Source organism: Anopheles aquasalis, chromosome 3, assembly GCF_943734665.1.
Source record: "Anopheles aquasalis chromosome 3, idAnoAquaMG_Q_19, whole genome shotgun sequence".
Lineage (NCBI taxonomy): Eukaryota > Metazoa > Arthropoda > Insecta > Diptera > Culicidae > Anopheles > Anopheles aquasalis.
Window position 1 is genome coordinate 52,103,171 of NC_064878.1, and position 12,878 is coordinate 52,116,048.

The window sequence follows — 12,878 nt, forward strand, 5'->3', positions numbered from 1 at the left end:
CTCCTCCTGCCAAAGGCGTTCATCGTTTGCGACGCTTCTTCACCAGCCACCTTTGCGCTGGTTGCTGTGCAATTTGAGTTCGCAACTGCAACGTCGACCGATAACCTCGCGGCATTTCAAACTTTTCCCTTAATTTGTTACAAAAAAAAACCTCCCCCCCACATCCTCTGGGGCGCTAGGGTTTACTGGCGTTCCCTGCTGGCCGCAAAGCTACAAAAAAACGAACGTGACGAAAAGGGCAAATCAGTCAGTCTCGGTGGAGCATAATATGCTTCGTATGCACACCGCGTCGTCACGCCGTGCTTGTGCACTCCCACCCGGGCTAGTGTTTGACTTTGACACTCTGGAGCAGGCAGAGAGACGAAGAGAGACAGGGAAGGGCAAAGCGAATCGTAATCTTCGAACCAAAAACGCTCAAGTTGAGTGTTTTGGACTTCCGTCATCCTAAAACTGTGTCACGACGACTGCGTGGCGAATGAATAAAGCGGACTTTTTGGACCGAGTTTTTGGGAGTTTCGCGAACTGCCTCGCCTAGTAGCTGGATTGCAGTCAGCCAGCCAGCCAGCCAGCCAGCCAGCCAGCAAGCAAGAAGCTAATGATTAAAACATGGAAGACTTCGAGCATGTAGTGCACCCCTTCGCTTCTACGCCAAAAACGCGTCGCCCTTTCCTCGATGCCGATCCTCACTCGCCGCGGGAAACATATATTTTTCGATGGATTTATCACGAGCACAGTTTTGTTGCTCCCAGCGATGTGGTGTTGTGTACACACGCGGCATGGTCTACATTGCGCACTCCCCAGTGGCCATAAAAAAAACAGATAGTAATCAGATTGGAACGGGCGTAACGCCGGCAGGAGGCAGCAGAGCAGCCGGCCTCGTCTTCTACTGGCCGCCGAATGAACGCCGGTGTGCACGGAGGCAGAACGAAATGGAGGTGGTCACGAGAAATGGACAGTTTTCCTCCCACATTTCCAAAGTGGTCCACCACCACCACGAAGTGATGATGAAAAATGTGTTTTTCACCATTTTGTTCGCCAAACCGCACGGTGCACGTTGCAGCAGCAGACGTGCTTCTCATACTGATCCGCTGACTAGCACCGCTTGTAACGCTAGTGATGCATTCACCAGTTAACCTACAATCACGAGCCCACTCAGCAGAAGACTGGGCTTCGTGCAATATTACACGGATCACATGATGAATACACCAACCATCAATCAGTGCTTTAGGTTCCTGGGGTCACCTAAGGTTTGTCAATCCGCACCATGGACGAATTCGATGCAGCAGCACTGGCAGCTGCTGCGGAGACACACTGACTAAGCTGCACATCCGGTACGCGTGCAGGATTTGGAGCAACATGCAAGACGGGGACCACCGCCCCACAAAACATTGACCAACTTGTGCTGAAACCGCGTCCAAACCGCGCGGCCTCGCATCGCAAATCGCACGTCGAGGTTTCGCGATTGCTTCATTAAGAGAACTGCACTAGTGGCACACCTTAAGCGAGAGGAGAAGAAGAAGCTAGTACCGCGGAGTGCAAATTATTTTTGGCCGCCTTCAATTTTGCGCCTCATCTATACCGCCGCCCCTTTACAGGAACCGTCGCGTGCATCGACACTGCATCGATGCACTCGTGGTGAGCGATTCCGGTGTAGACGCGCGTGGCCACCGTTGCTACCCTAATTGGTGGTCGGTTCTTCTGCTTCTCGTGCATCCTCTTTCCCTCTCTCTCTCTCGCTCTCTATGCGCTTTAGCGGACGGTCCTTATGATGCGTCGTCGGCATCATCATCATCATCATCGTCAGTGAGCCGTTCACTCGGCGACGGCCACGGCGAGCGCAAATCACTTCTGAAAGGTACGACCGACGACGACGACGACGTTGCTCCTTCCGTTGCGCGTCTTGCTTCGATGAGCTTTCGCCTTGAACGGTGTGTCCCCGTTGGCGCTGGCTGGCTAGCTGGCTGGACCTCTGTGTTATGCTTGCGCCAATCTAGGGCGCCACCGTGAGGCCACCACGCCGCCGAGTCCAAGGTTTCAGCCCCATTCTCTAAGCGCGCGAGATGAGCGCGAAATGGAAACGAGATGCCAGCAAGCAGCAATCCACAGAGCGATGCCAAGTCACGAAAACTCCTTAAAATAGAAACCAGGATCAAAACTCGTCTAATAACACACAATTAACCTCAAAAATGGCAGCCGATCCTTCGAACCGACGGCAGGAACACAGAACCCAGACCATCATTACTCTGCGCATAGGCCGGGAAGCAGCCGCAACTTTGCATAAGTAATATGTGGCATTCCCACCCTTCCCTTTGAGCTGCCGGCGCGTGTTAATAAATAACTCGTCTCCAGTGAGATGGCAGCCAAGGCAGGCAAACTAGAGCTGTAGTTCGAGTTCTTGGCTCCGTGTTCCGGTATATCGACGAACCATCAGCAGCAGCAGCAGCAGCACCATGAGGTGCATGATGTGTGTGCGAGATGTGAAACCGCGATCCCATCCCACCCAGTGGTGAAACGGTAGCGAGCATAAAGGGATCCTTTCATCGACCGAGATCACCCGCACCCCCCGGGGGAGGGCGCGTTAGCCAGAGATGTATATCTCTCTTTCTCTGCGTCGCAACACTGACTGGATCAGGAGGGGGTGCACACATCGGTGGCGGTCTGGCGTTTCTGGACCATGACCATGGCGCGGGATGATTTGGCGCTGTGGCGCAGGAAATGGGATTTTAATGCGGAACGGGGCATAATTGTGGGGTCAGGGAGAAGGGGGGGGGGGGGGGGATGATGTTATGAATATATATGCCGCTGGACCGGGGCTCGTCTCGTCTAGGGCTCTCTACCGCACTCCTCTGGATCACCATCAGCGGCAGTAAATCGATATGATGTGATGAACATGTATCCGATGGCGGTTCGATTAGAGGGCCTCCTCCTTGTCGTGGTCCGCGTCGCAGTTGTGGCAGTCGTCGCAGTCATTGGGCGTGATGGGCCCTAAACGACCGTGAAACGGTCTGGCTTTCCCTCCCTTGTAGCAGCAGCAGCAGCAGCAGCCCGTGCTCGCCCTATTCTCATTTACCGTTAGCTCGCTAGCTGGCTAGAGCCACGGATGCGACGCCAGCAAACCGGACCCTTTGCGAAGGCAAAACGCAACGTCAAGATGAATAACCTTCTCCTCTGGTGAAGATAACGAGATGAAAAGGATCACCGCTTGCAGTGAGTTGTACTCATTTCCCAGAGCGTTCTCGGTCCCCGAGTGGATGGCACATAAATCAATTAGCTAATTAAGTCTGCAATCAAGATCCTTGCGCAAAAAGCGAGCACACCTTAAGCACCCCCGGGATTCGCAAGGGCCTTCTCGTTCGTTGGTGTTGTGAAATTTTGGGGACACCCTTGGGAGGGATTAGTTGGATTACCATAGGTGGTCGACGTAACACCAGGTTACGTTACAAGGACCTAAGGTGTCCCCTGGGCTGCTGATATAAGGAGTTGCTATCGCGTGATGAAAAGTGTTTTGAATTTTTGCCAAAAATCTGCTCGCTACCCCAAGGGACAGTAATCCCACGCATTAACTCCCTTGATTGATTTTCCCTTTTGACTTACGAAACACTCTTTTCAATCGGGGTGAGAATTTAAGTGCATCCAAAGAATAGATCGCAGTGAGCTTGCTCGAAAACTCCATTACCGGGCATCAGGAAGCAAAGCGCCTGGTTACAGCATCCCCGTCGTCCCGACCAACATCCTAGCAACCAAAAGCGCACGCTATGTGTATGCGTGTGTGCTTATGGTACGCGTCCATCTGCAAATCGGCCCCGTGCCACACACATCGACTCAACCTAGGATCGCGAGAATCGATTAGTGCCGTGATTGTTATCGGAGGCACATTCTGCCAGCAACCATTGACCGATTCTACCTTCCTTCCTTGCTTTCTTTCGAGCGCATCAGCTTCTTTGATCCCTTTTTTCATGGTCATCACACCGTAGCGGTTGTGGTAGTTGTGTGAAGAGCTGGATGCTGCTGCACCGAGCACCGCACACGACAACGACGGCGACGAGAATCGCTCGGGGTGAAAATCAAACGAAAATTTCCGCAATTCTACTGAGTGGAAAGGGGGAGGGAAAGGACATTCGGCAGACATACGGCGGAACAACAAACACTTACCTCTCGCTTGCTCTCTCGCTCTGCCGTACTGTGTTGCCGCCGGGATCCTGGCAGGATATGCTTTTCATCTTTCGCTTTGTGTGGTCACACAGACGCACAAAATGTGTGTGGAAGCGTCCCGTGCAATCACCATCCGTCAGTCAATTGCACGGTGTCGTCCTAGCGCGACAGGACCTCACGGCAGTGTTGGTGCCGGCACGGCCATGCGCATACCGGTGTGTGCGTGCCGTTGTTTTGGCTGCTGCTGCACCATGTTATCCTTGCTTCGTACGGCGGATCCTTGAAAGGATCTCGGTCCTCTCATATTGTTATTGTTATTCTTCTCTAGTACACACGCACACAGACAGACACGGGTATGTTTGCGTTTCTGTGTTTGTTCTTTCGTCTGGCAGCCGCTTCCTCTTCCTTTCTTTCACCTTCCACACACGTACACGCACACAGGACACACAAAAGGGGCACCGCACACAGATAGAAAATGCGTCGTCGTCTTCTTCCAGCCGTTTTGTGCAATCGAAATTGTGCAGCAGCAGCGCCTTCTTTGCTGGACTTGCTTTTTGATTGGAAAATTGATTTCAGCATCTCGCTAGCACTGCCACGGTGCCCCAACCGATGAGGGATGCTCGTCAGAACTGGCCAGAAGCACTGGCTGTCGTCGCCATCACTCGCTTTTCACTCGCGCACGCACTCCACCAGCGCCATGCTTTTGCCACGGGCTCCACGGGCGGTTTGGGAAGCATTTTTCGATCCTCTCCTCTTGTCGTTTCTTTAATTTGAAAGTCGCCACCTTGAAACCACCTACTCTAGAGGCACAGAACAAAATGGGGGAAAAAGCAACAATTTCCGCTGCACCAGTCGCAGCAGACCACACAAATAGAACACAGCGCGAGTTTTGGGGGCGGGCGCACAAGAACAAAACCGATTTTCGGACACCAGAATTCGAGTCGCTGCCGCGTTGTAAGCTCGCGCGCGCGTTGCTACGATCGGTGGTTGCTGGTTCGCCCTTTTAAAAAATAATAAAACTCAACCCGGGCCAGTTTGCGGACAATTTTTTTCCATAAAAAAAAACCGGCTCTAGCAGACTAGATTGAATGGGACCTTTTTAACCGCGCACCTAGAACACTCGAAGGAAAAACTCACGGGCAGGAGAAATGATAACTTTGCACAAGGTTTAGGACAGTTGCCTGTTCCTTATTTACTACCTTTGGAAAAACTATCCGCGAAAACACACGCTGCTAAACGAACGTCCGCATCTTTCAAGCGCCGAGAGAAAAGTGAGAGAAAAAAAAACAAGAAAAACGAAGCAGAAGTTGGGTTAGCCGCAGAACACCTTCGTCTGCTAAGCGAAGTCTCGCGGCGATATTGCCTTTGACAACCGCGGGATGTTTTCTCACCAACGATACAGAGTGGGCTGGTGGAAACTCTTAAACAGTTTAATGATTTCTTAATGAAGTTGCATACTTTATTACCACATTATATTAACGAGTAACCATATCAAAAACTGCTTCATAAAAATCGTTTCAAAACTACAAACAATTGGAACTTTAACAAACTCCTACTCCCGATTTTCAAACTCAAACTGGTCGGCTAGTAGTCGCATAACTCGAAAAATCACCAGTTATGGAGGCTTGTGAAGAGTTTGGTCACAAAATGTGTCCTTTTTATGTTGCAGGCAACCAGCATAAAAGCATGTTTCACGCCGACATGGAACATTTCGCCCGTTCGCCCGCTGTGATGGCTCACGCTGTTGAGGTTGACACAAAAGTTTGATGGTTTATCAAAACTAAAACTTCTGATCACGAAGTAATAATAGGCTTAGCATGATCATCAATGGTTATCAATGAATATTGAAGGACAATAAATTTACATATTTAAAAACCTGCAAAGAGTAATAATCAAATCACTCCGGGTTGGTGACAAGCCACGCAAATACTATAAATACGATGGATCCACTAATGTCGACTGTTTTCCTCCTGCGATCCTCAATGAGGAAGGAAGTTCACGATCACACCCTGTCTATTAAAATTTCAAATTACTTCAAAGACTGTCCTGCCATTGAAGTGCCGCACCCAGTGTGGGTCGCGTCACAGAGAATAACCCGTTCTCCGCCCGCGTTGTTTGTTCAGCGAGAGCAAGATCTCTCGATTCCGGAGAGTTTGTTATTCCGCGTTATTGGCTTGCAGCGACTGGTTGTGGTTGAGTTTTGCTAGGGCGCCGTGCGTTGTGGGGAGTGTGCTCGCTCTTGTTGTGGGGTGGTCCGCGTCTCGATCGCTGTGGGACACCAGCTGTGACAAGTGTTTGTGGTTTGTGATTTTGTGCGATTTTGTTTGATTTTGTGTGATTCTCGGTGGTGTGGTGTGTTGTGGGCAAGCTAACATAAAAGTGTACCTCACAAAGATGGAGGAGAAAAGCCTGCTGCTGAACGTGCACAGCAATCTGGAGCCACCGAAACCCGATAGCAAAACATACCTGATGAGGGGTAACTATCACTACTATCACTACGGTTGCGACGGATTCCAGGACATGGTGAGTCCCCCCAGGTGGTTGCTCTAGTTTTATATTTTGTTTCCGGACCAACATCTTCCCCTCGTTGTCTCTTTTACTCTCTGGAACGCTATGAGTCATCCCTAGGATCGCACGGTTACCCCCACAGATCCCCAAATGGTCGTCCCGGGGCGGGTCGGCTTCCGGCGCGTCTCAAGATCCGCGATTATTGTTTCCCCACAAAATCTCTCTCGACTCGCGCGGTCTCGTTTTGTTGTTTGCTGCGTTTTCCATCCCCCAATGGGCTGTACGTGTGCTTAAGTGCAGTTTTGTTCAAAACTCAACCACCCCTCCCCCCTCCCCCCACACCCTTCCGCTTTCCTTCTTGTTCGGAACCTGTTGGCAGTGGGTGGGTGGTGGGTCGTGTTTTCCACTGTTTGGATTTTCCTATTAATAGACGCCACCACTGCCACCACTGACTGCTGTTGTCCGATTTTTCCTTTTTTCCACCATCACCCAAGAGATGATGCCCGTATGATGCCTGATGATGATGATGATGGGGAATGATTTCGGGGGGTTTTTTTTTTGTTCTTTTCCATTCTGCCACGTATGTCGCGCCCACGAGTCTACCCACACCCACTCCTCAAACACTCGGAATTGTTTGTTTTCCTCCCACCCACCCGAGAGGGGGGGTTTCACAATCGACTTTCCCCCGAAAAATAAACCCGTTTTTCATTTGTCGTCCACGATTTTCCACCAAAACAACAAACGAAGCAAGCAACCCATGGCCATCTAGGACGCGCCCAAACCGCCAACCCGTTGCCAGAGAGCTACTACGGGTCTTCCCTGTGGCTGCTAGACCCCCGGGGGGCTACTACTACTTTGCGAAAGAATCGCTTGGCCTACTTTTGACGGTTGTTAGGTCGGTCGAGGGATCCCGGGGCTTCCATGTCTTCGCTCGGTAACTGGAAGAAGGTCCTTTCGCTATCGATTCTCGACTGACTAGGGCACCCTGGCACTGGGTTATGATCTGTGTGTCTGTGTTTGCGGCCATGTGTGTCTCTTCCCCGCTGCAAGTGCACCGAGGGGTGGATGACACGCTTTTGCTTGCTTGTTGCCAGGTTGTTCACTCTCTCTCTCTCTCTCTGTCTGTCTGCTCCTAGAGGTTCTGTACCGAGCGGAAAATAAAGATTACTTCATACGGGTCGTCCCGGTGCAGCAGAGTTGGACAGTGATGGTAATTCGCGAACGTCAAATGCCAAAAGATGTACTAGCTGCTGAAGTGAACCGGATTTTGGCCATCATTCGTGACATCATCCGCCAGCATAATTGGAAATTGGAAACCAGAGCACCACCATCACCACAGAACACGGTATTGCTTCTCGGCCAAATGTGTTGCGTCACAAGAACGCACAAAGAGGGGCAGGATTTCCCGTTGCAATTTCCCGTTTGAATATTCCTTTGTTTTCTGTTTGTTAAGACGTAATTAACATAAAAACAATGACAGATATCCTCTGCAGTGACTGCACAGTGGTCATTACTTTGCATAAACTGTCCTTTTCATTATGATGATAACACTTATCGGCCCGTAACCTCTCCGACTTGATGCAACACCATCGTGTGTGCCAAACAGGAGGTTTACTCATTCGGAATTAGTCATCGATCGCACGAACAAGTGAACCTATAAGGTGCTCGCCAACGATCGTATCCAATCAAGTTCAATTTGTGACCCCCGGTGGGGCGGGCGTGAACCAAGAAACTGTAAGTCGAACGAGTGAAGGAAAACACATGACGCTCTGCAGCACACCTCAACACACCTTTCTGGTCCCGCTGGAAGGTGAAAAGCGCGCATGCATGTGCCACACGTTGGCGCCAATAAAAGGCGAGGTAGCGAGGCGTGTTTTTTGCCAAAATAAACACCCTCCACCGGGCCTGTGGTAGTCAAATAAAAATATTAGCATCCCATCGACCAGCAGGACGTATGGGGAGTGAGGTGATGGAGGTGCGAAATTACGAGCGACGCATTGCCGCCACGCGTTCACTGGGTACGATATGGTTTTCCAAAAAAAAACCCTCCGGTCCGACGGTCCGTAGAAAGACCGTAGATATCGGTGCCCCCACCCCGGACCCGAACAATCGACCATTTCAAGGCCACCGGGGGGGGGCCCGGGGGGATGTATGAGTATTTATGCAACCAACGCGCCGCGCAACGGGTTCCGGCGGTTTCGCATTACCCGGTAGATATCGGGTGAAGGTCGTACAGCTGGAGGGGGCCACATATCTCACCCCAAACCGAACCGTGGCCGACACGAAGGCCAAGATAAGGTTGATGCAATCGATTGTGCGATTGATTGGCGTGGCGGGGAAGAGATGGAGAGCGATTTTGGTAAACATTTCATCGCTCACCGTTTAGATCCATTATCGTGTCACACCGAGACATCTGTTGTGGACTTTCTTGGAAGTCTTCAATTCCGGCGACAGGCAATCGTATGAGATCGCATGTTGCAGCTTCCATTCACGGCGTCAGGAAGCATTCATCATGACACCTCGCCTACTGTGAGGATCGATTGGATGACATTTCTTAATTCCATCAAATGGCGCCCCAATCCAATCTTGCCGTGCCGTGTGATCGTTTTACACTCTGTCTATTGTTTGCATAGTAGCTGTTGCGTGTGTGGTCCCCGCTCAAAAACCGGCTGTTGCGAAAATGCTTTTCCAATTCTCGTTCCATCAAACGAGAAACTGCGGTGCTCTTCGCTTCTCCTCTACTGCGTGCGCTCAGCATCTATCAACCTCGCCTTGTAACGAGCTTGTCACGCACCGCACCGGGATCGTCTTCTGCTTCTGGTTCTGCCAGGGGTCGGTCTTCCGCTTGGATTGGCGCACGACGATGGCGCTATGCGGTGTTGACCTTGAGTCACGTTTCTGGGATCGGTTTCGGCGTGAAATGCAATCGTAGCGTGACCGGCAGCAACAACAGCAGCACCAGCTGACACACGATACGGTGTTTGGTGTCACCACGCCCCACGGGGAGGGAGCTACTAGTCTACTACGTCACATCCACGCTCCCTGGAGAGCGTTTTGAATTCCCTTTTATGGAGGTACGATCCAAGGTAACACGGAAAACGTATTGCACCAAATCTAAGACGCAAAACGGCGAGTGCTTTGATGGTGAATGGCGGCTCTGGAGTGGAGTAAGTTGCCAAATTCAGGTTATGTTTGGATTCCTCGTAATAATGAGATGCGGCAACTGTATCATCATCGTCGTCCGCGACAACTGCTTGCTGGTGTTTATTTGTCCTAGTAATTAGATATCCGGATCACCACGGATCACCAAAGGGGTTCCGCTGTGACAAATGTCAAAGGCTTCTATGGCGTGTACGCGATGTCTAATCTTTTGCAACGGCTCTTCGCAGCGGGAGAGATCATTATAAAGACACAGGATGCATTAATGTTTTTTTCCGAAATCTCCATCATCTCAAACACAAACACAAACAAATCAATGCTCAACTCCAGCTGATCACTATAGAGATACAAAAGTCCGGTTAGCAGCCGCAGTCGAGGCAGATGGCCATTGGGATCTATTTCATTTGATTGAAACGCATCTTCTCTCTCTCCGGTGCGCGCGCTCGCGCTGGTGTGCGTCCCCTAATCATCACCTTCCGGTTGGTGTCAAACGTTGGTGCCATTGAACCGATGTGCCGTGGCCAAAAGAACGTCGTCTTCCCCAAGACGTGGCAGCGTACAAGCTCTCTCCCCATCCCATCAATCATACAGAGAAGGGTGACGATGGATACGGCCGTAGCCTAGGCCACGAGAGGAGCTCCTCTCGTACATACATGCGTGCATTTGTCGCTGTCACTGGCACACAACAAAATGCGTCATGTTGAGGGTTGGCGATCATCATCGCTTAAAGGTCGCAACGAGAGGCGTTGCGTTGTTTTCACGCCACTCGATCGTTGAAAGAATCCTTTCTTTGGCTACTAAAAAGGAGACGCAACTCGAAGAAGAGTAAAAATCAAAAACGGACATTATTCGGTCGGTCTGGAACTTGCGGTGTGATTGATGATGGTTGCCCTGTCCTTTCTTGTTTTATGACTCCCCGGGGGCGACGCGAATGTGACAAAACCAATTAAATCGAACGTTTACTGATGACATACACGCACTAGAAATGGCAATTAAACCTTAATGACGATTCCCACCCTCTCTACCCATTGAATGATTCATTTGCAATTTGCCAACGAGAATGAAAATGTATCATGCATCTGTTGGCAATCCAAGCATTCCATGAGCCATGTTTTTTTTTGTTTAGAGACGTATTGTGTCCCTCTCCCTTCTAATGCAACGCAGGCAATACACGAGATCCATATGAGTTTGCGCGGCAATTTGTCCGCTCGTCATGGGAGGATAAACCTCATTCCCACAGATACACATGTGGGAGTGTTGACCTTTTTCCCTCTCCTCGATTACTCGGTGAATCGTGTTGCCTGAGGCGGGGGCCATAAGAAAACCGGAACGAATCGTGACAGACAGTGGTCACCACCGCCGTCAGCTGGCGCCACGGAAAACTACCAAGTGAATCATTTTCGTAGTGTTCCGGTGACTCTAGCGCAGCAGCTTCATCACCACGAACCCCGGGCTGTGTCTTAGTAAGTTCCTTTTCCTGGAATGTGCAGACTCCCGGTCAATCCGGAATCACAGTTTGTCGTGTTCTGAAGGAGGTACGCAATGCGCCGCTACACCGCACCGTGCACCGTCTGTCTTGTTTGCGGAGGCGCGACGTCGTCGAATTGACGTCGAAATAATTGTCGAGTTAATGGAGATGACGACTTCTCGCTTTGTCTGTAGCAGCGGCGGCCCTGGCGTATGGAATTTTGCATTTCGCGAAGCGCGTGGACGCAAAGAATGCGACTGTGGTCACACCATCGCCCCACGCCGACGCGACGCACTGGCTGGCTGCACCGTTTCCTGCACATAAATTAATTGCCTCCACCGGGGGGCCCTCCCAGGACTGCATCACAATGATTGTGATTGAAGAATTGGAATAAGAGAACCGTTTCTGTGTCGTGTGTATTGCTAGATAGCCGTTCAATATTGAGCCAACCACAGGGGCAAAAGCGAATAAAAAAAACGAAAACGCAACGTTTAACGAGTGGCAACGAGTTAATGATTGAGTAGCTGGCAGCGGCCGCACGACATGCTGATGATATACGACTCCAAAAGTGGAAAAACGGACCGCGCGGACCGCCGTCCATCCGTTGGCCGTTGGATCTCCCGGCACACTCGGTGGTGTCTCGTGTGTTTATAGCATTTTTGCGCCTTATCGGGGGACCACCGGGCGGGCGGGCGGGCCGGCGGGGTAGTAATGAAGGTGTTTGGCAGCTCATCAACGTTCGCGCAAACGTTCGAACCGAGCGTCGTTATAAGGGCCAGACATAAATCGCCGTCTGCGCCCCGGGAACGGGTTGTTGGGAAAATTCCTGAACAACCGTCAGCGGAAACCTTCCGCTCCTCAGTATGATTCACGCCATGGTCACGGGGCGCTCCGGGACTAGGGCACGCACGCACGGTCCACTAGTGATCGCTAGATGTGGCCAGTAGTGATGCGAACACTGTGATTGGGAAATTACTGCATTCTTGCTGCTGCTGCTGCACCTCACAAAGCAACCATCGTTCGGCTCGGTTGCGAAAACAATGGCACCCCGCGATCCATGGCCAGCTATGGATGGACAGTACACAATAAGAGAATAGGATGGTTGTCATTTTGGACAACTGTTCCGTCTTGGTTGCTTTTTCTTTGTCGCCTGACGCCTGGTGATGGTGCAAGTCTAGACGCGTGAAAAGCGACGCCAGCGCCAGGGGCGTTTTGTTGTTTCGCTTGATTTGTGATTAATAGCTTGGCAGCGATTAGCTGTTGTACTAAGCAACAAGCGACTTCTTCACTGGAGAATAGATCGAGGTCAGGTGAAGCCTCCTTCGATTGCTAACCAAACAATCCTCGGTTCTCAAACCCTCCACCGAAAACAAAGAAGTAATGTAATGTATTTGCTGTGAGAATATAAGAGATTTCATTATGAATCTTCTCTCCATCAAGAACCTGTGTGCTGTGCGATCATCTCCGCAGAGCAATTAAATCCAGCTTTAACCCCATTTTAAAGAAGATATATCACGCGCAACACCCAACAACCGCTTTTGAAAACAAATGGTTTAACTGATTTATGGAGCTCATTTCATATCCTGCCCAC

The 12,878-nt window shown here is 50.8% G+C and overlaps 2 protein-coding genes across 13 annotated transcripts in view; one reads left to right on the plus strand and one right to left on the minus strand.

The window, feature by feature from the left end:
* Window positions 1-5,417, minus strand: part of LOC126579179 (alpha-protein kinase 1) — a 46,076-nt gene extending 40,659 nt beyond the window's left edge. For 5 of the 12 annotated variants that reach the window (XR_007608425.1, XM_050242542.1, XM_050242545.1 and 2 more), the window contains exon 1: window positions 5,264-5,366. The gene's annotated coding sequence lies outside the window, so the exon portion shown is untranslated. Of the gene's footprint in view, window positions 1-5,263 lie in introns of all 12 variants that reach the window. The other 7 variants (XM_050242546.1, XM_050242543.1, XM_050242547.1 and 4 more) reach the window with 5 other exon arrangements.
* Window positions 5,418-6,188: 771 nt separating this feature from the next.
* Window positions 6,189-12,878, plus strand: part of LOC126577107 (probable Ufm1-specific protease 1) — a 9,919-nt gene continuing 3,229 nt past the window's right edge. Inside the window, exon 1 of the mRNA XM_050238519.1 lies at window positions 6,189-6,675. Within this exon, the coding sequence (XP_050094476.1) occupies window positions 6,547-6,675 (129 nt within the window). The 5' untranslated portion in view covers window positions 6,189-6,546. The remainder of the gene's footprint in view (window positions 6,676-12,878) is intronic.